Source organism: Oncorhynchus gorbuscha, linkage group LG24, assembly GCF_021184085.1.
Source record: "Oncorhynchus gorbuscha isolate QuinsamMale2020 ecotype Even-year linkage group LG24, OgorEven_v1.0, whole genome shotgun sequence".
Taxonomy (NCBI): Eukaryota; Metazoa; Chordata; class Actinopteri; order Salmoniformes; family Salmonidae; genus Oncorhynchus; species Oncorhynchus gorbuscha.
Genome location: NC_060196.1, coordinates 15,476,315 through 15,500,842, shown reverse-complemented (window position 1 = coordinate 15,500,842; position 24,528 = coordinate 15,476,315). Strand labels below are relative to the sequence as shown.

The 24,528-nt window shown below is 46.5% G+C and overlaps 1 protein-coding gene across 2 annotated transcripts in view; it reads right to left on the bottom strand.

The window, feature by feature from the left end:
- The window catches only part of cabp4 (calcium binding protein 4), a 29,023-nt gene extending 12,891 nt beyond the window's left edge, over window positions 1-16,132 (bottom strand). The window contains exons 1-4 of one of the 2 annotated variants that reach the window (XM_046326237.1): window positions 15,991-16,132; window positions 9,713-9,763; window positions 9,433-9,595; window positions 1,271-1,301 (exon numbers count right to left, since the gene is read on the bottom strand). In XM_046326237.1, the coding sequence (XP_046182193.1) occupies window positions 1,271-1,301; window positions 9,433-9,595; window positions 9,713-9,762 (244 nt within the window). In that variant the 5' untranslated portion in view covers window position 9,763; window positions 15,991-16,132. Of the gene's footprint in view, window positions 1-1,270; window positions 1,302-9,432; window positions 9,596-9,712; window positions 9,764-15,254; window positions 15,951-15,990 lie in introns of those variants that run through there. The other variant, XM_046326239.1, reaches the window with a different exon arrangement.
- Between the last annotated feature and the right edge of the window lie 8,396 nt (window positions 16,133-24,528).

The window sequence follows — 24,528 nt, the reverse complement described above, 5'->3', positions numbered from 1 at the left end:
AGATATACCTGCTGGAATGTGTGCTACGGGTGGGTGTTGTTATCATGACGAGTGAACTGAGATAAGGCAGAGTTTTACCTAGCATAGACTTATAGATGACCTGGAGCCAGTGGGTTTGGCGACGAATATGTAGCGAGGGCCTGCCGACTAGAGCATACAGGTCGCAGTGGTGGGTGGTATAAAGTGATTTGGTAACGAAACGGATGGCACTGTGATAGACTGCATCCAGTTTGCTGAGTAGAGTATTGGAAACTATTTTGTAGATGACATCGCCAAAGTCGAGGATCGGTAGGATCGTCAGTTGTACAAGGGTACGTTTGGTGGCGTGAGTGAGGGATACTTTGTTGCGAAATAGAAAGCCGATTCTAGATTTGATTTTGGATTGGAGATGTTCATTATGAGTCTGGAAGGAGAGTTTACAGTCTAGCCAGACACCTATGTATTTATAGTTGTCCACATATTCTAGGTCGGAACCGTCCAGGGTGGTGATGCTAGTCGGGCGGGCGGCAGCGAACAGTTGAAAAGCATGCATTTGGTTTTACTAGCGTTTAAGAGCAGTTGGAGGCCATGGAAGGAGTGTTGTTTGGCATTGAAGCTCGTTTGGAGGATAGATAGCACAGTGTCCAGGGAAAGGCCAGAAGTATACAGAATGGTGTCGTCTGCGTAGAGGTGGATCAGGGAATTGCCCGCAGCAAGACCGACATCATTGATATATACAGAGAAAATGGAGTCAGCCCGAGAATTGAACCCTGTGGCACCCCCATAGAGACTGCCAGAGGTCCGGAAAACATGCCCTCCGATCTGACACACTGAACTCTGTCTGCAAAGTAGTGGGTGAACCAGGCGAGGCAGTCATTTGAGAAACCAAGGCTATTGAGACTGGCAATAAGAATACGGTGATTGACAGAGTCGAAAGCCTTTGCCAGGTCGATGAAGACGGCTGCACAGTACTGTCTTTTATTGATGTCGGTTATGATATCGTTTAGTACCTTGAGCGTGGCTGTGGTGCACCCGTTACCGGCTCAGAAACCGGATTGCACAGCGGAGAAGGTACGGTGGGATTCGAAATGGTCAGTGATCTGTTTATTAACTTGGCTTTCGAAGCCTTTAGATAAGCAGGGCAGGATGGATATAGGTCTGTTACAGTTTGGGTCTAGGGTGTCATCATATCGCTGGCACTACCCTTAAGTGAACTGGTAAAATGGACTCTCGCCCACGCAGTGGGCTGCACTTTCATAGTACATTTCTATCATCAATAACAAAGACTTACCATCCAACTCCTCAGGCATCAGCTCCCTATCCTGCAGTAAAACAGATAGAGAACGGAGATTAAGAGAGACTGCGAGTGTGTTCTGTAAATCTCTGCTCCATTAAAGCAGAGTACTCCCTTGAGAAATACACCCCACTTTAATCTATTTTTTTAATAGCGTATTAAGGTAACATGCATATCATATCAACCACCGCCGCGTGCCTGACAGAGACCCTAATGGGATTACTCCACGACATGCCTTTCTAATCTGAGCAATGACATACACACACAGTATGTGCAAGAATACACTCATGCTCACACACACACACACACACACACACACACACACACACACACACACACACACACACACACACACACACACACACACACACACACACACACACACACACACACACACACACACACACACACACACACACACACACACACACACACACACACACACACACACACACACACACGCAAAGTGCAAAATGCTCTCTCTCTCGCTCACCCCCTCTCTGTTTCTCTCTCCCCCTCTCTCTCTCTCTCCCCCTCTCTCTCTCTCTCTCCCCCTCTCTCTCTCTCCCCCCCCTCTCTCTCTCGACCCCCTCTCTCTCTCTCTCTCTCTCTCTCTCTCATCCCTCCATCTCTCTCTCTCGACCCCCCCTCTCTCTCTCATTCCCCCTTCTCCCTCTCTCTTTCTCTATCGTTCTCCCTCTCTCTCTCTCTCTCGTCCCCCCTCTCATCCCCCTCTCTCGCTGTCGTTCGCTCTCTCATCCCCCTCTCTCGCTGTCGTTCGCTCTCTCATCCCCCTCTCTCGCTGTCGTTCGCTCTTTCATTTTCTCTCTCGCTGTCGTTCGCTCTCTCATTTTCTCTCTCTACCTCTCAACCTCTCTCTCAACCTCTCAACCTCTCTCTCAACCTCTCAACCTCTCTCTCAACCTCTCAACCTTTCTCTCAACCTCTCTCTCAACCTCTCTCACCTCTCTCTCAACCTCTCTCTCAACCTATCAGATCTCTGAATATATCTCCATGTTTGACAGTGTATCGTCCTACTCAATTGATCTCTCTCTATTTACTGTTATTTATACCTCTAACTAACAAGATAATCCCTGCATCTCTCTCTTTCTCCCTCTCTCTCTACATCTCTCTCTCCCTCATCTTTCTCTCGGATTCTCTCTAACTCTCTTTCACTCTTTCCTCTCTCTCTCTCTCTCTCTCTCTCTCTCTCTCTCTCTCTCTCTCTCTCTCTCTCTCTCTCTCTCTCTCTCTCTCTCTCTCTCTCTCTCTCTCTCTCTCTCTCTCTCTCACTCTCTCACACACTGCCTATGCACCTACACAGACTAATTATTAACACATGATATCACTCTCATCTCAGGTCGTTAATATATACATACATCAATTAATACCACCCTTTATAAGAGACAAGAAGTCCACTCTGACGCCACACCAGTGTTCCCTCTATATTTATTTAGCAGCGGTGCACCGGCACTACTAAATCGTGGCCGTCACTGAAAACATGGGATCCGAGATGATTAGAAATAATGACTGTATAAAATACATTATGACAATACTAAGCTATAATGTATATATTATATGAATAAAAAATATATAAATTATATAATTTTATACTAGTAGAATTTGTTCAGAGAAAGATTTTGTTTCAAAAAGGTCAATTATTGACACCCCTAAAGATTATTCTTATAAATAAAATAGTCAAAAGTTGAGTATTTGGTCCCATATTTCTAGCACTCAATGACTCCATCAAGCTTGTGACTCAACAAACATGGATGCTCGTTGGTTACAAGATCATGCCCTCAAGACATGCTAACCTCTCCCCATTACCAAGAACATGGAAGGTTACCTGTCTTGGGGGTCTGATCTTTGACCCTCTGTAATTTTCTCACTCATCATTATTCACGATTCTTTCAGGATTATCCGTAATCATGGTAGCGTCCACATTCACGTAGAAGTGTTTAGAAACATATGATATGATTTTTTTTTACAATAAAAGTGACTCCGAAATGACAGAATATGTTATTTACCATTAATTTCTATTGCAAATGCATCCAACAAGTTTATGTCATTGCGTGCTAGGAATACGGGACCAAATACTCAACTTTTGACGACTTTCTTTCATAAGAATTAGAATCCTTTGTACCCTTACCTTTTTGAGAAGAAGATGTACTATTTTGAGCATACAATAAATATACTGTAGCTCAGTATTTGAAGTATGTATTTTATACAGTCATTATTGCTCATCTTTATCAAGGGTATCAATCATTTCAGACTCCGGCGCTTAGTGGATGCGTGCCTTTAGCCCGATTTGCTGCCTGAAAATGACATCTAAAAAGGCACTGCGTTGGATCCCCCCCCCTACATATCGAAACAACCTTCTCCACGTTTTCAAAGTGAAAGATATTTATTGATCATTTTCCAAATTATGTTTAAAAAAAATGAAGAAAATGTGTTGGCAACATATGTCTTCACACCCCAGAATGAATCCTTATGGAAGAGCCTTTGGCTGCCGTTACAGCTGTGAATCATTTTGAATAAGATTAGACTTTCTACAACTCTTAGGGAAACATACTGTACTGGATTTGTCCAAATTACACAAGCTCAGTCAATTTGGTTGGGAATCATTGGGGCGGCAGCGTAGCCTGGTGGTTAGAGCGTTGGACTAGTAACCGGAAGGTTGCGTGTTCAAACCCCCGAGCTGACAAGGTACAAATCTGTCGTTCTGCCCCTGAACAGGCAGTTAACCCACTGTTCCCAGGCCGTCATTGAAAATAAGAATGTGTTCTTAACTGACTTGCCTGGTTAAATAAAGGTACAATTTAAAAAATAAATAAATTGATAGACAGCAATATTTGAACATTGACTGATTTTGAAGCAATTTTAAGTCAGATGATCATCCAGGTGCTTCTTCGCAAACTTGAGTCAACTTTTTGGATGAGATTGGTCTCTTTACTGGCGAAATCTATTCTCTGAGTGATGATTCACGCTTTACCAACTGGCAGTCAGACGGACGAATCTGGGTTTGGCGGATGTCAACGGCTAGTTACGTTGGTTCCAGTGAAGGGAAATCTTAATGCTACAGCATACAATGACAGTCTAGACAATTCTGTACTTCCAACTTTGTGGCAACAGTTTGGGGAAGGCCCTTTCCTGTTTCAGCATGACAATAACCCATGCACAAAGTGAGGTCCATACATAAATGGTTTGTCAAGATCAATTTGGAAGAACTTGACTGACCTACACAGAGCCCTGACTTCAACCCCATTGAACACCATTGGTCAGGTCAGTGTCAACCTCTAAAATGCTATTGTGGCTGTGTTCCAACAATGCAGCAATGTTCCAACATCTAGTGGAAAGCCTTCCCAGAATAGTGGAGGCTGTTATAGCAACAAAGGGGGGACCAACTCCATATTAATGCACAGCTATTTTCAGATCTCGAGATCAGCTTTAAGTCCGGTCTCGAGATGTTCAATCGGGTTTAAGTCCGGGTTTAAGTCTGGCTGGGCCATTCAAGGACATTCAGAGACTTGTCCCTAAGCTACTCTTGCGTTTTCTTGGCTGTGTACTTAAGGTCGTTGTACTATTGGATGGTGAACCTTCGACCCAGTCTGAGGTCCTGAGCGCTCTGGAGCAAGTTTTAATCAAGGATTTCTCTCGATTTTGCTATGTTCATCTTTCCCTCAATCCTGACTAGTCTCCCAGTCCCTGCTGGTGAAAAACATCCCCACAACATGATGCTGCCACCACCATGTTTCACCGTAGGGATGGTGCCAGGTGTCCTCCAGACGTGATGCTTGGTATTCAGACCAAAGAGTTCAATCTTGGTTTCATCAGACCAGAGAATCTTGTTTTTCATGGTCTGAGAGTCCTTTAGGTGCCTTTTGGCAAACTCCAAGCGGGCTGTCATGTGCCCTTTACTGTGGAGTGGCTGTTGTCTGGCCACTCTACCAGAAAGGTGTGATTGGCGGAGTCCTGCAGCGATGGTTGACCTTTTGGAGGTTCTCCCATCTCCACAGAGGAACTCTGGAGCTCTGTCAGAGTGACCATCGGGTTATTGGTCAACTCCCTGACCAAGACCCTTCTCCCCCGATTGCTCAGTTTGGCCAGGCAGCCAGCTCCAGGAAGAGTCTAGGTTGTTCTAAACTTCTTCCATTTAAGAATGATGGAGGCCACTGTGTGTTTTGGTAACCTTCCACAGCTCTGTGCCTCGACACAATCCTGTCTTGGAGCTCTATGGACAATTCCTCCGACCTCTTGTCTAATCAATTGCATTTCCCACGGGTGGACTCCAATCAAGTTGAAGAAACCTCTCAAAGGATGATCAATGGAAACAGGATGCAACTGACCTCAATATCAAGTCTCATAGCGAAAGGTCTGAATACTTATGTAAATAAGGTATTTCTGTTTTTTAAATGTATAATACATTTGAAAATATGTCTAAAAATTAGTTTTCACTTCATCATTATGGGGTATTGTGTGTAGATTGATGAGTAAACACTTTATTGAATACATTTTAGAATAAGGCTGTAACATAACAAAATGTTGAAAAGGGAAGGGATCTGAATACTTTCTGAATGCGCTGTATATATATGTATGCACCCTTAGTCATGGCAGATATATTATGACTGTGGCGGGTGGTAAGGCCAGGCAAAGCTCAGAGCACTGGGACAATTCACAGTTCTCAGAAGACTAGAGGCAGAAACATGCTAAAGTCAATGAGTCTTACTGAACTCACAGATGGGCCTGTAGGCTAGATAGAAAACAACGGCATGCTAGATCCATCTGCGGATCCCACTGGAATGCAGACGGAATTATTGAGTAGAAAATGATATGTTGTGCTTCATGTCTTTCTATCTGTGTTGCAGTGACACAGGCTAGAAATGGCAACAAGTGAAGTTGAACTCCCTCAGCACATATAGGCTATTGTAGATCCATTATAGAACATGTAAGATGCTTATAACATTGAATCTTTCTTCCACAAAGACAGGCCCCACAGGCTAGGAGAAACAGAAAGGCATATAGCATGCAAACAACACTGAATTTTGGTAGCACGAAGGCTAACTTGCATTGGAGCAGAATACAGATCAACCTGGTCTCAGAGCATTTCGTATTATTCTGTATGTTACATTTTGTATGGCATGTATTCATTTGTGGATGTCCATCACCCACTTCGCATGATATGGTATGAATTACAATTCGTATTGTATGTTACGAAATTGCAAAGCATACAATATGTTACAAATTTGCAAAAATTCTAGCTAGGTGGCTAACGTTAGCTAGCTGGCTAATGTTAGGTATTCTAGGGGTTAGAGTTGTGGGTTAGGGTTAAGTTTAGGAGTTAGGTTAAACGGTTAGGGGAAGGGTAGCAAAAAAGTAGTAAGTAATTGAAAAGTTGCTAATTAGCTCAAAAACTTAAGTTGTCCATGATGGGATTCGAACTCGCAACCTTTGGGTTGCTAGATGTTCATGTTATATGCCCACATATCCACCCAGGTTTCGGTTTTGCCTTAAGCAACCATCTGTCTTATGTAACCACACCAAATGTAAAACAAACTAATATGAGTATCCCAGATTTACGTTTACTATGTTATGTCTAGTCTATGAGACCAGGCTGTACAGACAGCCTACAGGTAGCTCAAAAGACACATACGAGACATGTTCGCCACATTTAAGTATGCTGTCATACATATCAATGACGTACATGAATGGCACATTTCATCAAGGATAATTGTGGAAATGGCTAGCAACTCTGCTGCCCTATAAGAATTCGTATGGGTCTACATAAAGTTTTTAGGCAGAAAGATGTGCGCAATGGACATTACAGGAAGGATGATGCTATAAAATGGGATACAAGCGTTACAAAACACAGGATGCTAAGGAAACATGCTACAGTACACATGTGGATCACATTGCGGCAGACATATCAGGGTCAAGCTTAATGTTTGCAGGTCATGCCAAAGGTCAGCAGCAGACACAAACACAACGCATTCGCAGGTCTCCCTTGGGAAAGAGGTCCTCTGACCTCAACGGAACTTCCTGGTTAAGGTTAAATTAAATACAAAACTCAGGCCAAAGGGATGTTGTTCATCTAGGCTACTGTTAAAGGTCACTCTACAAATGTAAAGCACCTGCAATTTATAAACTCCCCCAAATTGTACTTTGATGACATACTTAGGTAGAAGCCTAGTCTTTGAACACCCCATGTGACTATGCATAACTTGTTGCAAACGTTGAATGCCATCTTATAGTTTTTTATTTATTTCTAAAGAGTAGAACAGCATCAACTAGCCAATGTAAAACACATAATACCCTATCAAAATGGCCAGGCGTCGTAAAAACAATATAATAGCCAACGGTGTACAGACACGCTACGTGCTCCTGTGCTCACGGTAGAGGAGATTCTGGCGTACACAAGGACACATTTAGATGGCAAGGATCGGCACACATTCATTTGATTTACTCATCACGAGAAGATTAGAAAGTATGCCCAAAGTCAAGTTTCCAATCATCAGTCAATACACAGACCCATTAACAATTCATTCCAATCTACTTGCTTTCACATGGGTGGCTGAGCAAAATGTTGAAATAAACATTGGACATAATGAACACACAAAAGAGCACACACGGACAGTCAGTGTACACACACACGCATGAAGAACACACACACACACACACACACACACACACACACACACACACACACACACACACACACACACACACACACACACACACACACACACACACACACACACACACACACACACACACACACACACACACACACACACACACACACACACACACACACACACACACACACACAATACACAAACAAATGTGCGTTAAAACTCACGTTAAGAAATTGGCGGCAAAAATGCCATACATTCTGCCTTACACATGTCTATATCTCTGTCTCACTGTCTAACATATTCATCTGGACTGTGTCTGTTTGTCTGTCTCTCTGTTCTCATTATGGCTAATGAAGGACGACAGTGAGCCTTGCTAACGGCGTTATTAATACTTGCGCCGAGGCAGGGATTAGAATGCTATGGGGTGGGGTAACCTCCTCTCACTGTATGTGTTCAAGCACAGAAAAACCAAATACTCTATGGCAATGTCACTGCAAGGGCAAGGTGGGCCAAGGGAGGTACTTGGGCAGAGATACGGCTGCTAATTGGGGAAATTGGGTTGTGGTAGCCTGGATGTCAATCTGTTTGTGCTTTATCCAAACTGCTTTAGTGCTCATCACGCTTTTGATTGTCATGTTTTTTGTTGTTGTGTTTTTGTGACCGATTTTACCCACGATGTTCCTTGAGTTTCACGTTTTATTAGTTGTCAGTAGAGGATGCGCATGGTATACGCCGTTCAACCAAATGCTTACTTGCAGGTTCCTTCTGGACAATGCAACAACAATACGAAATAATCCAAGATAAGAATACAAACTTAAAGTAAATGGCTCAGTAGAATAGAACGACGCTGTTATCATGAGTATAATACAGGAAGGCACAATTGATCATATTTACACGTGTATTGGGAAAGGGGTGATTGGGGGACAATTGTTTCAATTGTGCAGTATTTAGCAATCAAATTAGGTCTGGTTGCATCCGTTTGATGTGTGTGTAGCACACATACCATCTTCCCCATGGGAGTGAACAGCTCATGGCTGTGGGCCTTCCTCATGTGCCGTTTCGAGTAAATAACCTGGATGGTTGGAAGCACGGTCCCAGTGATGCACTGGGCTGTCTTCACCACATGCTCGAGGGCCTTGCGGTCGTGGACGGAGCAATTCTCATACCAGGTCGCGATGGAACCGGTCAGGACATTGGTTATCAGGCCTACAACCGTGGTGTCCTCAGCAAACTTGATGATGGAGTTTGTGTCGTGCAAAGCCACGCAATCGTGGGTGAACAGGAAGTACCGCAGAGGACTGAGGACACACCCCTGGGGGACCCTTATGTTAAGAGTCAGTATTGAGTAGGGGTTGTTGCCAATTCTCTGATATATTCGTGTCAGCTTGGGGTCGAGGAAAGGGAATTGAGATGTGAGAAATATGGTTGTTTTTCATTTTCAGTTGGTTTATGGATCTGTGTCCAGGTTGCTTTGCATCAAAACTGTAAATCACCCCAGAGGTCTAAAAAGGCGACAGTGTTACTGACCTGTCCAAAGAGAGTGTTGAGGTAGGATAGGTAGACAGCTGCTACAGAGCCCTGACTGTGGCTCCTGCCGCTCTTGGAGCTGTTGCCATTTTCTCCTGACTTGGGCTGGCGGAGCGCGGGGCGCCCAGGGGTCCCGTGTCCAGAGGAGGTGTTTGATGACGTGCTTTTAGGGGACGGAGAGAAGGAGAATAGGACAAAAGGGTCTGACTTCATCTTTATCAACATTATCATCTTTGCCATTGTGTCATCACAGTTATCTTTGCGAGTGGGTCTCACTTACCTCGCTCTGGGTGAGGGCGCTCCTCCCTTTTTTGTCCCTTTCTGAGACATGCTGAGGGAGAGAGGGAGAGGGAGAGGGAGATGGAGAGGGAAAGGGAGAGGGAGAGGGAAGGGAAAGGGAGAGGGAGAGGGAGAGGGAGAGGGAGAGGGAAAGGGAAAGGGAAAGGGAAAGGGAAAGGGAAAGGGAAAGGGAAAGGGAAAGGGAGAGGGAAAGGGAGATTGAAAGGGAGAGGGAGAGGGAGAGGGAAAGGGAAAGGGAGATGGAGAGGGAAAGGGAAAGGGAGAGGGAGAGGGAAAGGGAAAGGAGATGGAGAGGGAAAGGGAAAGGGAGAGGGAGAGGGAGAGGGAAAGGGAAAGGGAAAGGGAAAGGGAAAGGGAGAGGGAGAGGGAGAGGGAAAGGGAGAGGGAGAGGGAAAGGGGGAGGGAGAGGGAAAGGGAAAGGGAGAGGGAAAGGGAGAGGGAGAGGGAGAGGGAGAGGGAAAGGGAGAGGGAGAGGGAAAGGGAAAGGGAAAGGGAGAGGGAGAGGGAGAGGGAAAGGGGGAGGGAGAGGGAAAGGGAAAGGGAAAGGGAGAGGGAAAGGGAGATGGAGAGGGAAAGGGAAAGGGAGAGGGAGAGGGAAAGAGAAAGGGAAAGGGAGAGGGAGAGGGAGAGGGAAAGGGAGAGGGAGAGGGAAAGGGGGAGGGAGAGGGAGAGGGAGAGGGAGAGGGAAATTGAAAGGGAGAGGGAGAGGGAGAGGGAAAGGGAAATGGAGATGGAGAGGGAAAGGGAAAGGGAGAGGGAGAGGGAAAGGGAAAGGGAAAGGGAGAGGGAGAGGGAGAGGGAAAGGGAAAGGGAAAGGGAGATGGAGAGGGAAAGGGAAAGGGAAAGGGAGAGGGAAAGGGAAAGGGAAAGGGAGAGGGAGAGGGAGAGGGAAAGGGAGAGGGAAAGGGAAAGGGAAAGGGAGAGGGAAAGGGAGAGGGAGAGGGAGAGGGAGAGGGAGAGGGAGAGGGAGAGGGAGAGGGAAAGGGAAAGGGAGAGGGAAAGGGAAAGGGAAAGGGAGAGGGAGAGGGAGAGGGAGAGGGAGAGGGAAAGGGAGAGGGAGAGGGAAAGGGGGAGGGAGAGGGAAAGGGAAAGGGAAAGGGAGAGGGAAAGGGAGAGGGAGAGGGAAAGGGAGAGGGAGAGGGAGAGGGAAAGGGAGAGGGAAAGGGAGAGGGAGAGGGAGAGGGAGAGGGAAAGGGAAAGGGAAAGGGAGAGGGAAGGGAGAGGGAGAGGGAGAGGGAGAGGGAGAGGGAAAGGGAGAGGGAAAGGGAAAGGGAAAGGGAAAGGGAAAGGGAAAGGGAGAGGGAGAGGGAGAGGGAAAGGGAGAGGGAGAGGGAGAGGGAGAGGGAGAGGGAGAGGGAGAGGGAAAGGGAAAGGGAAAGGGAAAGGGAGAGGGAGAGAGAGATATTCTTTAACCAGGGGCAACGCCTTTGCCAGGGTTGCAATCTGAGCCCTGCACTCTTCAATATTTACATCAATGAATTGGCCACTATTCTAGAAAAATACTCAACCCCTGGTGTTAGTCTCCACAATTCAGAGGTTAAATGCCTGCTCTTTGCAGATGACCTGTGCCTGCTGTCACCCATAGCACATGACCTACAGCAGAGCCTGGACCTGCTAGAGCAGTACTACCAGACCTGGGCTCTGGCAGTAAAACCCCCAAAAATAAAAAATTATGATTTTCCAGAGAAGATCCAGACCTCAGGGAAGTACACAATATATCGAGTACTGCACACACTACAATACCTTAGGTTTAAAAGTAAGCTCATCTGAACACTTTCATGAGGCAGTGAATCAACTGAGAGAGAAAGCACGCAGGGCATTCTACACCATTTCAAAAAAACACATTCAAATTGAAATAACTATTTAACTATGTTCGGCGAAAACTAATTGAATGTGTCATTGAACCAATTGCACTTTATGGCAGCGAGGTGTGGGGTCCACCTGCAAAACAAGATTCCACCCAATGGGACAAACACCCCATTGAAACCCAGCATGCAGTGTTCTGTAAGATTCTCCTACATGTCCAGAGGAAAACTACAAACAATGCATGCGTGGCAGAATTAGGCCAATATCCACCAATAATAAAAACTCAAAAAATAGCATTTAAGTTTTGGAAACATCTAAAATATACTCTAAAATATAGTTACCAAGCCCTGCAATGCCAGCAAGGAAAAGAGCCCCCTCATACAGCTGATCCTGGGGCTGAGTTCACAAACCTGTTCTACTAACACACTGAAGCCTCAGGACCAGAACATCCAATCAATCAGAATAAAACAAATTACAACACAGTCAAAAAAAAAGTAATTCACTTGTTGGGAAACATAAGCACAAAGCAAAATGCAGTGCTATCTGGCCCTAAATCGACAGCACACCGTGTCAAACTATTTGACCATGGTTACTGATCAAAAACGTAGAAAAACCTTGACAAAGTACAGGCTCAGTGAGTACAGCCTTGCCATTGAGAAGGGTAGACACAGGAAAACCTGGCTCCCTATAGAGGAAAGGCTGTGCTACCCCTGCACTACAGCAGAACATGAGACAGCGCTGCATTTCCTGACAAAAGGCCACTCTGATGAGAATAGGCTACCTGTCCTGTTGGGGGAGGACGCAGAGAGCTGTGGGTTGGCAGCGCTATACATTGCTGCCTGCCATAAGATTAGGGACAGTGTCTGACAGACCAACCGACCTGCACATGTCCTTTATGCCATTGTTTTTGTTCAACGTATGGTTATTTTGACCCTTGATTATTGTTGTTACTGTTGTCCCGTTGACAATCTCAATTATTATTTGAATTATGTTATTACACTAAATCTCCAAAGTAAGCTTTGGCAATATGTACATTGCTACTTCAAGCCAATAAAGCAAATTGGAGAGAGAGAGAGAGAGAGAGAGAGAGAGAGAGAGAGAGAGAGAGAGAGAGAGAGAGAGAGAGAGAGAGAGAGATGCAGAAGAGAGAGATGCAGAAGAGAGAGAGAGATGCAGAAGAGAGAGAGAGATGCAGAGGAGAGAGAGAGAGAGAGAGAGAGAGAGAGGGAGAGAGAGTGAGATGCAGAAGAGAGAGAGAGAGAGATGCAGAAGAGAAAAAGAGAGAGAGAGAGAGAGAGGGAGAGAGAGAGAGATGCAGAAGAGAGAGAGAGAGAGAGAGAGAGAGAGAGAGAGAGAGAGAGATGCAGAAGAGAGAGAGAGAGAGATGCAGAAGAGAAAGAGAGAGATGCAGGAGAGAGAGAGAGATGCAGAAGAAAGAGAGAGAGATGCAGAAGAGAGAGAGAGAGATGCAGAAGAGAGAGAGAGATGCAGAAGAAAGAGAGAGAGATGCAGAAGAGAGAGAGAGATGCAGAAGAAAGAGAGAGAGATGCAGAAGAGAGAGAGAGATGCAGAAGAGAGAGGAGAGAGAGGGAGAGAGAGAGAGAGAGAGAGAGAGAGAGAGAGAGAGAGAGAGAGAGAGAGAGAGAGAGAGAGAGAGAGAGAGAGAGAGAGAGAGAGAGAGAGAGAGAGAGAGAGAGAGAGAGAGAGAGAGAGAGAGAGAGAGAGAGAGAGAGATGGAGAGAGAGAGAGAGAGAGATGCAGAAGAGAGAGAGAGAGATGCAGAAGAGAAAGAGAGATGCAGAATAGAGAGAGAGAGATGCAGAAGAGAGAGAGAGAGAGAGGAGAGAGAGAGAGAGAGAGAGAGAGAGAGAGAGAGAGAGAGAGAGAGAGAGGGAGAGAGAGAGAGAGATGCAGAAGGAAGAGAGAGAGAGATATGCAGAAGAGAAAGAGAGAGATGCAGAAGAGAGAGGGAGAGAGGGAGAGAGGGAGAGAGAGAGAGAGAGAGAGAGAGAGAGAGAGAGAGAGAGAGAGAGAGAGAGAGAGAGAGAGGGATGCAGAAGAGAGAGAGAGAGAGAGATGCAGAAGAGAAAGAGAAAGAGTGAGGGAGGTAGAGAGCGAGAGGAAGACAGAGAGACTTATGGCTGCACGTTTGAGTGACAGATTAATGCCTTGTCATCGCACTGTGTTGTTAGAACTAGGGCCCGGGATGAAAGGCTGCCTCTTAGACAGTTGGCACGGACACGTCAAACAGAACACCTTCACACCCCCCGACCATCTCAGATGCTCATAAAGTTGTGCCTTAATGCCCCTCGTTTGAACATGTGTTGTACGGATGTTGAAGACATGTGATGTGCAGAGACACACGCCAACAAGGCAGTGTTAGTCTGCCTTCTCCTGCCCAGGGATCACAGATCATAAGGAGATGAGTAAAGCAGAACAGGTAGGCCCTATAAATTACAATTAACCACCTAATGTGCCCCACCGCGCAAACCAGAACCCCCTTTTCAGTCCAGCAATATTACAGGAGAGCGAGATTGTCTCCTTCGAAAGCAGCAATGCGAGCAGCACGCAGGTGATGTGTACTGATTGCAACTCTCTGAGCATGCTGTCTCCACCAGAAAGGAAGAGACGAGGCGAGAGGATTTACTCTGCCCCAAAATCGGTCCACGTGAGATAAGCCATTTTCGTATGGAGGTCCGTGAGCAAGTACGTGAGGCTTATTTGATCGAATAGAAGTTTTGAATGATTTTGTCTGTTACAAATGTACTGATGTAAGTGGATGCATTCCTGCAACTTTGGGAAAAACTACTTTGTTGCGCCCGTTGTTTACACGCGTAACTGCCCTCTCATTGGATAGAATGGTCACACCTGATCTGCCTGCAATCATTGAGGACATGTATTTCCATTGTTAGAGCAGTCACTCGGCTATCTTTATTATAGATCATCTTTGGTCTTCCTACTAACTCCTCGAGCTCTCTGGGTGTTTCACCCATCTAGCCTATCTTAACAGTTGTTCCTCTCTCATAGCTGGTTCAGGGAATGACTGGAAACAACTGGAAATAGGAATGTGTGAGCAGTTGGCTGGTACTTGGTAGTTAGTGCCATATTGTCTGTATAAATGCTCGAAATCACAGTAGGCCGGGGGCACCTTCATTGGGGAGGATGAGCTGATGGTAATGACTGGAGTGGAATCAGTGGAACGGTATCAAAATACATCAAACACATAGTTTGATGCCATTCCATTCGCTCCGTTCTAGCCATTATTATGAGCCGTTCTCCCCTCACCAGCCTCCACTGTACAAAGTGGATTCCAAGATAATGAGGGGCTTGCGCGCACACCCACAGCTAAATTGATACAATTTCCTTGGTGGCGCATTCATAGTTAACAATAGGCCGAACTGGTGTTTGCCTCGAGAACAGCGTTCCTCCTGAATGAGCAAAGTACCCATCAGGGTAAACAAACAAACACACGCGTGCACGTTCGTACACACGCACGCACACATACAGACACACGCACGCACACATACAGACACACGCACACTTCTACATGAGCCATTAGAGACAGCATGAGCTGCTCCCTAAGTGGCCAATCGCTGTCAATCACCAAGTCGACACAGGCAATTTCAGATCCTAATCCCGCTAATTGAAATGACGAACCGGAGGACCAAGGGGGGGGGCGGAGTTAAAGCAGAGGTAATGCGGATGATGTCACAGACCGGCTGTGATCCAGAACTGGTTAGCTGATGGTCTCATCCTTTGTCCTTTTTCGTCTTCAGTGTTTTTCCCTATTTAAAAAAAAATGTCCTCCTGTTCCCTTGCTGTTCATCTGCATTCAAAAGAAGATCAATGCCCAGATTGGCTCAGCTACTCTCTTCTCGTCCAATGTCTTTAAAAAAAACCCACGGTACAATAGGACTGGCTGCCTCCTCCTCTTCCTATCGATCTCCACCACCGATTTTGTGTCAAGACTCAGAAATCAGACTCCCCTTCGTTACCGTTTAGGGAAGGGGGGGAGCTGGGGGTCCAGAAGAGGAGAGGGAGATGGAGGTGGATTGTCTTGTCCTGCTGGCTGCCCCGTCACCCTCCTGTCAATGGTCACATCTTGTCATTTCCACCCAGTACACCGCCGTCTCGCAATCCCACACAATCAATCTCCGGTGCGGGTTGTCATTTCAGTGACTTCTGTCCTGGTGTCTGCTGGCATCCTGTCTGTCCGCCAGTTCCTGTTTGTTACCACCGGTAATTGTCCTTTTCCATCCGGACTGTACACTTCGCACTGCCCCAAACTCTCTGGGGAAATTCCAAAGAGGGCTACAACACATGACGCCCTAATGGCGAACGGATAAATGTATCTATTGATGAGCCAGTCGATTGACGTAAACACAACACAAGCACAATTTGGCCAATGGTCAACAGCCCTTGACCTCCTCCCCATCCCTCTATCCTCCTTACCTTCAATGTGCAGCCAGAAGTAGAAAGGAAGAGAAAAAGAGAGAGAGAGAGTTTCCCCCCCCCTTTTATCTGACAAGTCCAGGCGTTACCGTTTGGCGCGGACGTGTCGACCGATATGAATTAGGAGTGTAAACCCCTCCAGCCCCGCTACCTTCCCCCTCCTCTGCCTCGCCAGATTATACAATAAGACGGGTGATTAATCCTGCTAAATATGTCTGGATTACACTTTGAGATGCGTGACCGAGTCACTGTCTTGAGGACAGAGGCGTGAAATGACATTGTAGGGTAGTCGTGTTGTGCGTAAACAAGGTTCACAAGCTTACATTTGTTCAGGTAGCCCTATGATGGACTTTAAGCACTGAGCTTGTCCTTTTTTTTGTTAACCCTCAGGTTACAAACATTGCAGTTACCTGGTTATTGTGGATGACTGTAATCGCTCCTCCAAACTCATCTCCTTTGCAACGTTCTACAGAGTTTCTACATCTGCATCGCTTGCTCTTTGGGGTTTTAGGCTGGGTTTCTGCACTTCGCGACACCTGCCGATGTTAAAAGGGCTTTATAAATACATTTCTTTGATTGATTCACCGAAGTGTCACTGTTCCAACTTTGTATTCCTTGCTACTCTGTCCGAAACGTAGTTGTCCTTTGCTTCCTCACTGCTACAACTTTGTTTCCCTCATATTGTTTTGAGGGTACAATATGTCTTAAAAGAGCTTCTCAAAATGGTGGTCTGTGGACAGGTGATGGTCCTTGAGGTGCTACCTCGGCACCAGTCAGAAGGCTTTAAATGCATTTCTGGAAAAATGTAATACAGTTGGCTAGTTGCATGGGAATCTAGGCTACCGTGCAACTAGCTAAACTGCGCTGGGGTGCAGAAAGGTATACATGATGTCAGTGCAAGTTTCCGTTTATGTTTCCTCGCTCAAATGACCCTTCGTCAATGTAGTGGAGTGCGCGATAGCTAAGTATGCAGAATGTCAGACCTCTCTTCTTCTGGAAAATTGCGTTAGCCTACTGGTGGGCTGCCAAATATGTTCGTTCGTCTCACCGTGCAGTCAGCGAGGGGGAGACGTTTTGGAACCACCTCTCTATCCTACCTTTTCTACTGCACTGTCGCCCTGCACCGTCGTCCTATACCGCCCTCTCTTGCCAAGCACTGGGGCAGTAAGGCAGCTCTTTGGAGGTGAACTGTTTCCCAATGCTATTCGAAACCTCGCCACGCTCAGATATGCTTAGTCCGGCCAAACAAAGGCCCTTGTTTAGCATTCTGCCGTTTGAAAAGCGAGTAAACACCCTCCTTTCCACCTGAAAAAGAAATGGGGTAGCAACAATGCTGTCACATTTCACACATCAGTCAGCTCCCGGTGGACTGTGTACCTGGGCACTGAAATGTTTACTAAAGTGGAAATCCGCTATTGCAGCTCACTGCCTCGCTCTTGCCTCAAGACTGTGGTGCAAAAACAGGCCAAGCCCAGTTCGTGTTGCCTTTTCAAGAGGTCGCGGTGCCTCGTATAGTGTTTGAGTGCTTTTCAAGTGGAAATAGGGATTATCTGGTGAGAGAAATGCCTTCGCAAGTAAAGAAGACAGGGCTCAAACTGATGTGTGTATGGGTGTTTGTAGTTACAGATTTGTGTTTGCGTCGATGAGGTGCTTTGCCTCCGGTAAGTGTGCTAGGTGGGTTGAGCATAATGAAGCGTCCCATTATTGGTGACTGATAATGCCATATCGGGAGCTAATTACCTGCAACGTTGCCTCATTAACCACAACAGGACGGCACCGCCGTCGGCCTGTTGGCCACAACACCCAGCCACGTCACACTGTCTCTTCATCTCCCCTCTCCTCCTTCCCCTTCCCTCCTCTCTTCTTCCTGCTCTCATCCCTCCATCTTTTCTCGATGGCCTTGCCTTCATTTGCTTTCCTCTACCACTCCTTCCTGTCTTTCTCGCGGATCGTACTTCATTAAAAACCTTTGAACGTCATATCTTGATGCTCTGTCTCGGCGTTCCCTTCTTGACTCCTCCTTCTCCTTAATCTCTCTCTCTCTCTCTCTCTCTCTCTCTCTCTCTCTCTCTCTCTCTCTCTCTCTCTCTCTCTCTCTCTCTCTCTCTCTCTCTCTCTCTCTCTCTCTCTTCTCCTACTTGTGGCTCAATATCAATGTCTGTCTGTCTGTCTGTCTGTCTGTCTGTCTGTCTGTCTGTCTGTCTGTCTGTCTGTCTGTCTGTCTGTCTGTCTGTCTGTCTGTCTGTCTGTCTGTCTGTCTGTCTGTCTGTCTGTCTGTCTGTCTGTCTGTCTGTCTGTCTGTCTGTCTGTCTGTCTGTCTGTCTGTCTGTCTGTCTGTCTCTTCATTTCTAATACATTTCTAATATAATAGCTCTCTCTCCTACCGTCTCCCTCTTTCTCCATGTCTCCCTCTACGTCTTTCCGCAGTCACCTTCACACTCCATTCTGGAGCAGTTGGCTTCTCTCCCTTCATCCCGTTCTCCCTCCATCCCTCCATACTGCACATGTCCACTGCCCTGCCTCTGGGCCATGCTTCCCCCCTGCGCTCTACTCGTTTATTTATGGAAATATGCTGATGGGGCTAACGCAGGTTTAGAAAAAAAACACACCAGATTACAAGGAAAAGAGGGAAGGAGAGTGAGCGCGTGGAAGGCAAAAGATGGGTTGGGAAGGAAGAACGAAAGGGAGCGTACTATTAATCATTGACCTGTCATTTATCCCAAAAAGCAAGCAACCATTCATCATGGACAGTGAAGAAACAAGAAAAAAAGAGTTGAAAGAGAGAGAGGAAAAAGTATAAAAGTGTGTCGCGAGTTTGGCAGTACGTAATTGGGTCAGTTGCAAATAAAAGTGGCTGAGTTAGTGCTGAGTTTGACTTAGAGGTAGGCACCCCATCATCCCCAGCATGAGGCTAATTGAATGCCCGGAGAGATGAGGATAGAGGGATTCGAGGCGAACCCCAAACATCCCTTCCTCCCACGGGTGCCACACTCAGCTCTTCAAACCGATCCCTTACTACATAGGCCCACTGCATCACTCATAATGGAATGCTAATCTTCTCCCTCCATAATACAACGTGGGACGGTAATGATAATGCCACCAAACTCCACAGGGATCTTTATCAAGGCTAAAGCTCCAGCAAACGAGAACAGTCACAGAAGTGAGAAAAAACAATGTATCATGTTTATTCTTAAATCCTAGGGGGAATGCGTCTGTCACTCTGTCACGAGGCGTTTTATTTCACCATTGTTCTACACCGCTGGCTCAGCTGTCACAAATGTAACAGAAACTGAAAACTTGCTTGATGAAAAAAAAAGAGAGAGAGAGAGAGAGAGAGAGAGGGGGAGAGAGAGAGAAAAGGGATGTGTCTGGCCGTTCCACTGCCAGTCAGAGTTAAGGACAATTCACTGGTCGGGTTAATAGAATCTGTCTCTGTCAGAGGAGGTGTGTGTAGAGGGGGTGGAGGGCGAGAGAGAGCGAGAGAGAGAGAGAGAGAGAGAGAGAGAGAGAGAGAGAGAGAGAGAGAGAGAGAGAGAGAGAGAGAGAGAGAGAGAGAGAGAAGGAAAAGATACATGCCCAAGGGACTCAGTGAGAGGACACTGAGACATCGACTGAACACCACCACTCGCAAGGCGGCCAATGATCCTTCCCTTTAGGCTGAGCAGCAAAGAAGAACACAACACAGCAACAGAGAATACCTCAGACGCTGAGGTCCTGTCACCTTTACTCCCACTCCCTCTCTCATCATCACGCACACCTGCCACTATCGTTACGCGCACCTGCGCCTCAAGACACTCACCTGGATTGCATTACCTTCCTGATTACCTCCCCTGTATCTGTCACTCCTCTTAGTTCTGTCCTCAGGCATTATTGACTCTGTTTCTGTTTCATGTCTGTATGCTTTTCGATTTTCTGGTTTTGTACTCTGTTCTATTCATTGTTAAATTTGCATTCCCTGTACTTGCTTTTTCCGACTCCCAGCATAGACTTTACAGAATAACTTCTCACCAATAGGAAGCAACAAGGATTTTTTTTTTTACTGGTGACGTCAGGTCCAAGTCCCGCTGCCGAAGCAACCGGGGTTGCCTCAGCTGGCTCGGCAGGCTCCCATGCCTTAGTCGGCTAATCAGGCCCCTGCGCATCAGCCTGCTCTACAGGTTCCCGCGCCTCAGCCGGCTCTACAGGTTCCCGCGCCTCAGTCGGCTCTACAGGTTCCCGCGCCTCAGCCGGCTCTACAGGTTCCCGCGCCTCAGCCGGCTCTACAGGTTCCCGCGCCTCAGCTGGCTCTACAGGTTCCAGCGCCTCAGCCGGCTCTACAGGTTCCCGCGCCTCAGCCGGCTCTACAGGTTCCCGCGCCTCAGCCTGCTCTACAGGTTCCCGCGCCTCAGCCGGCTCTACAGGTTCCCGCGCCTCAGCCGGCTCTACAGGTTCCCGCGCCTCAGCCGGCTCTACAGGTTCCCGCGCCTCAGCCGGCTCTACAGGTTCCCGCGCCTCACCTGGCTCTACAGGTTCCCGCGGGTTTTTCTACTTTTGGTAGAAAACGGGGGTGTTCCATGACGCCGTGTAATGTCTGTGCTCACGGGGGCGTGGCCACTGACTGATCATAAGTTACAATGAAAAACAATGATCTTGTAGAAGACTAACATCACATTACATCTTTCCAAAAGTATTCCTATACTCAATCATGTATTTTATACAGCATTCAGATGCAAACCCCATCACTGAGAAGTCTATACAAACAAAGAAACAGTCATGTCTGTCTCCTGTCCTTCATGAGGTCACCAAATGAAACAAACTCGATATGATTAAGTGTCCACGGACCACTCCAACTGGTTGGAATACAGAAATATTGTTACATTATTCAACCTTTTGAGGTCACCGTACTGCAAAGTCTTTCTCTGTGTTAAACAAAGTGATTCTCAACTTTCATTTTGGCAGAGTGGAGAAAGCAGTTTGGGTATTTACGACCATCATAAACCTATGGTGGGAGAGAGAGAGAGAGAGAGAGAGAGGGGAGGCTATGATCCTCATTCAAAGGGGCACGTCATAACAGCCGGCTCTCCAGGTTCCCACGCCTAAAGCAGAAGTGACCGGCCCTCTCCTGGTCCTCGGGACCGTCCCTCTGGCCAGCGTCGTCCGGCAGCTGGAGCCGTACAACAGGGAGGGGGTACTGTCACGTTTCCTCCCATTCCATCTCTAAGACGCTCGACGTCGCCGGTTGTCTCATCATTACGCACACCTGCCACCACCATTACGCGCACCTGCGCCTCATGACACTCACCTGGACTCCATCACCTTCTTGATTACCACCTCTGTATCTGTCACTCCAATTGGTTCTGTCCTCAGGGGTTTTCGACTCTGTTTCTGTTTCATGTCTTGTACCCTTTTCGTGTTTCTTTTTTTGTACCATCTTCTGTTTATTATTACACTTGCACTACCTGTACTTGTTTCCCGACTCCCAGCGTACAGGTCCAACATATTAGATATTATATATTATATATATTAGTAGACTGTATTTGTTTACTGACTCCCAGCGTACAGGTCCAACATATTAGTATACCTGCCATGAGATTCTCAGTGGTTGTAAACACAAAACAATAGAGCAATGTTTCACACCTCTGGGTTTATAATCAGGTATCAAAGCAGTAGGCCTAACCTATATCATGTCCATCCCCATATTTCAAAAGTATCGATTCATTGCTACACGATTCAGCAGTAGTATACAGCACCTTCCAAATCCAAAAGACAAAAGGGAAGAGAGATGATAAACTGACCTGAACAGAGACTGTTCAACCAGAGACTGCTCTCAACTAAGCTCAATTAACCTCAATCAGCCAGCAGAGTTAGGTTGAAACAATGCAGAGAAAAACAATGGGCTACAGCAAAACTCATAATTCAACTTAGCACCAGTTCGATGCTGTTGGCAAACCCCTGGGAGATGAAACCAATGTACTGTATTCACAGTACACTTCAAAATTCCACCACTTAAAAAAATTCCACCACTTAAAAATTCCACCAAGCGCTGTATGACATCAGCGGTCTGGCCGTATTTCTAACAGGAGAAGGAAAAAGTGTACATTCGGACCGATATAAGACGAAGTACATTTTCGAATGTATTAGTCACATGCTCCGAATACGACAGGTGTAGTAGACCTTACAGTGAAATTCTTACTTACAAGCCACTAAACAACAATTCAGTTTAAAAAATATGAATAAGAAATTAAAACGAACAAGTAATTAAAGAGCAGCAGTATAATAACAATAGCGAGACTATATACGGGGGTACCGGGTCAATGTGCGGGGCTTCGGTCAATCGAGGTAATTGAGGTAATATGTACATGTAGGTTGAGTTATTAGAGTGACTATGTATAGATAATAACAGAGAGTAGCGGCGGTGTAAAAGAGGGGGGGGGGGGTCAATGCAAATAGTCTGGGTATCCATTTGATTAAATGTTCAGGAGTCTTGAGGCTTGGGGGTAGAAGCTGTTTAGAAGCCTCTTGGACCTAGACTTGGCGCTCCGGTACCGCTTGCCGTGCGGTAGCAGAGAGAACAGTCTGTGACTAAGGTGGCTGGAGTCTTTGACAATTTCTAGGGCCTTCCTCTGACACCGCCTGGTATAGAGGTCCTGGATGGCAGGAAGCATGGCCCCAGTGATGTACTGGGCCGTATAAACTACCATCTGTAGTGTCTTGCAGTCGGAGGCCGAGCAGTTGCCATACCAGGCAGTGATGCAACCAGTCATGCTCTCGAAAGGTGCAGCTGTAGAACCTTTTGAGGATCTGAGGACCCATGCCAAATATTTTCAGTCTCTTGAGTGGGAATAGTTTTGTCGTGCCCTCTTCATGACTGTCTTGGTGTTCTTGGACCATGTTAGTTTGTTGCTGATGTGGACACCAAGGAACTTGAAACTCTCAACCTGCTCCACTGCAGCCCAGTCAATGAGAATGGGGACGTGCTCAGTTCCTCCTTGTCCTGTAGTCCACAATCATCTCCATTGTCTTGATCACATTGAGGGAGAGATTGTTATCCTGGCACCACACGGCCAGGTCTCTGACCTCCTCCCTATAGGCTGTATCGTCGTTGTCGGTGATCAGGTCTACCACTGTTGTGTCATCGGCAAACCTAATGATAGTGTTGGTGTCGTGCCTGGCCGTGCATTCATGAAGGACATGAGGTGCGACTCTCTCTATCCCAATTTTGAGATTCATGCGATTTCCCTCCCTCTGAGTCAAACAGGGAAATATTTTATTTCGACACTATGTAAAATGTAAATAGAGGTGAACTTTATCTCGCCGCTATGGTAATGTTGTGCTGAGAGGTTGGGAAAGCTCAGCGCTGTATTTCCTAATAGAGGGGCAGCTGCCTCTTTGTACTGAGGTAATGGGAGAAGATAATCTCAACATGCAGTGGGACTGATAATTTGCTCTCTCTCTCTCTCTCTCTCTCTCTCTCTCTCTCTCTCTCTCTCTCTCTCTCTCTCTCTCTCTCTCTCTCTCTCTCTCTCTCTCTCTCTTACTCTCTCTCTCTCTCTCATAATTCAATTCAATTCAATTCAAAAGGGGCATGGGAAACGTGTTTACATTGCCAAAGTCTCTCTCTCTCTCTCTCTCTCTCTCTCTCTCTCTTGGTCTCTCTCTCTCTCTCTCTCTCTCTCTCTCTCGGTCTCTCTTTTTGTCTATCTTTTGCAATTTTCCCTCTCCCTCTCCCTCTCTCGTTGTTTTTCTCTGCTCGCTGGATTGCAATAGGCCCGTGCACCACTCTCTCCTGTTTCAGATGACTTCCTCCCTGAAATTCCAGTTGATGACCTGCACTAATCACCTCATGAACCGCACCAGACCACTGTCTAAAATATCAATCTGATACCTCATGTTTACCCCGCGGGAGCGATCAATACCCAGCGCCAGCCATTCTCCAGACTTCATTCCTCAAGCCCAATTGATTACATTTCATCCACTGCGCCGAGCATGGGGAGAGAGGACAAATCTACGTGCTCCGTATAGGCCATTGTTAAATGGAGGCTGGCGTCAATCCAGACTGGATCCAACTCTCCTCTTCTTTAAAAATAAATTCTTACCCATAGTCGCCCATGGCACCGTTCGACTGAGGATCTTTGGAGCCAAAATGGCGCCCGTGCCATTGTTGAATTAGGGTGCTTCCGCTAGTGACCTCCTGAAATTGCCGTAAGCTTGTTTAATTCATGGAATGTCTCCATTGAACGGCTAGCGATTGAGCCTAGCTGCCACTAGTGGGAGGGCTACAGCCCTGGAGGAGGTCATTACACAGACTGCAGCATTAAGGCTGGCATAGTATTATAATGAATGTCCCAGCGGTGCCCTTATTCACTTCACTGCCCCTCATGGATTTAAGAAAAATCGACTGCTTTAAGGAATATTATGTAATCTCTGGCACCATTCCAATGCTTTTAAGTCCACAAAGGGAGTACAGGGAGAAATGGCTTTTAGAGAATCGGATCGCAAGACTGATATCTAGGTGTCAAAAGTGTGTATCTGGGGCAGGAGTACCGAGCGTCTCTCGAG